The 1,429-nt window shown below is 38.3% G+C and overlaps 1 protein-coding gene across 1 annotated transcript; it reads left to right on the forward strand.

The window, feature by feature from the left end:
- The first annotated feature begins 535 nt into the window (after positions 1 to 535).
- On the forward strand, positions 536 to 1,239 carry LOC109589383 (rab9 effector protein with kelch motifs-like). Its single transcript, XM_020005474.1, has 2 exons — positions 536 to 562; positions 718 to 1,239. The coding sequence occupies exons 1-2, from the start codon at positions 550 to 552 to the stop codon at positions 1,212 to 1,214; spliced, it is 510 nt and encodes a 169-aa protein (XP_019861033.1). The 5' UTR covers positions 536 to 549; the 3' UTR covers positions 1,215 to 1,239.
- Positions 1,240 to 1,429: the final 190 nt, after the last annotated feature.

Here is a 1,429-nt window from a genome sequence, read left to right on the forward strand (position 1 = left end):
TCTTCAGATATTTCTTTGATTTCGTTAGATGATAGATCCAGTCTAGTCAGTTCCACCTGGTCCCACCATCTCTCATCAACATCAAATGAAGCAGTACTACCATCAGGAGGATCAATATTGAGTCTCCACAGTTTAGGAGGAATAACACTAATGCCCCTGTAATTATACACATTCACCCACTAACTTTCATACATCCACATGTTCATTAATGCGTCATAAAAATTAAAATTGAAAAAATCATTTATATATATCATTTTTGGTGAATTAAAAAAACATGTTACAAGTCTCACACAGCCTCCAACCTGTTTGACAGGGTTCAGTGAACCGGTTTTACGAGCTTCTTTCAATAAGGATTCTGGTACAGTCCCCTCCTTACCTACCCCATCATTTTGACTAGGACAATTAAAGAAGTTGGGTTTTGGTTTGAGTCTAGTAGAACCAGCAGGAGATTTTCTACTGGCACCACCACTGGAACTCATTTTATGAATTTTGGATAAATGGGTGTGGTCTTATGTTGCATAGTTTGGGTGGGGCTGGTATTTTGCAAGAATGGCATCTAAAAGTGAGGGCCACTATTCTCTTCTCTTTGTATCTCTTTGATCCATTCTTTGTCTCTCTTACTCTCTCACTTACTTTACTCCTCTGTATCCTGTCCTTATTCTAAACTCATCACTATATTACTGTTACTCTGTTACTGGTACCTCTTGTTCTCTATAGACTATCAACCAGTGAAGAGAGATAGTCACTCCACAGTAAAGGTAGGAGACTACCTATATATGTGGGGTGGGTACGGGTCTGGAGTAGACTATGATGTGATGGAGGTGTATCACTTACCAACTGGTGCTTGGGACCAGAAACCTACTACTGGTACCCCACCACAAGGTTCCTGTGGCTATTCAACCGTAGCAATAGGAAAGGACATATATTATTTTGGTGGATCTGGTAGTAGTTATCAAAACAGCTTACATTGTTTCAATGTGGATTCATTGAAGTGGAGGGAACTCTCTCCTTCTAGTTCTGATCGTGATCCAATGATGAAGACCTACTGTGGAATAGTATCAGCTAATTTTGACGGTGACAACTATCTTGTAATAATTGGAGGAACCAGGGGATACTCTTCTATAAATACTGGTCCAATGCAACCTGATGCTCAGTATTCAGCTGATGGTAGATGTAATGAGATACATTATTACAGGATTTCATCAGGTCAGTAATTCTCATCATTGATACACAATAGTTGATGAGTATTTCAAACTAAATAATTTATATTAATGTACATAAAACAGATTGTTAATAATTAAGTGTGTTTGTTAGTGTGTCTCTGTGTGTCATGTGTTTGTGTGTGCATGATGGTGACGTGTGTCTATATGTGACGTGTGTGTGTGTACTAATACATACATTATGATGTGTCTGTGTATGATAGTGCATA

This window comes from Amphimedon queenslandica, unplaced genomic scaffold, assembly GCF_000090795.2.
Source record: "Amphimedon queenslandica unplaced genomic scaffold, v1.1 AMPQUscaffold_11373, whole genome shotgun sequence".
Classification (NCBI taxonomy): domain Eukaryota; kingdom Metazoa; phylum Porifera; class Demospongiae; order Haplosclerida; family Niphatidae; genus Amphimedon; species Amphimedon queenslandica.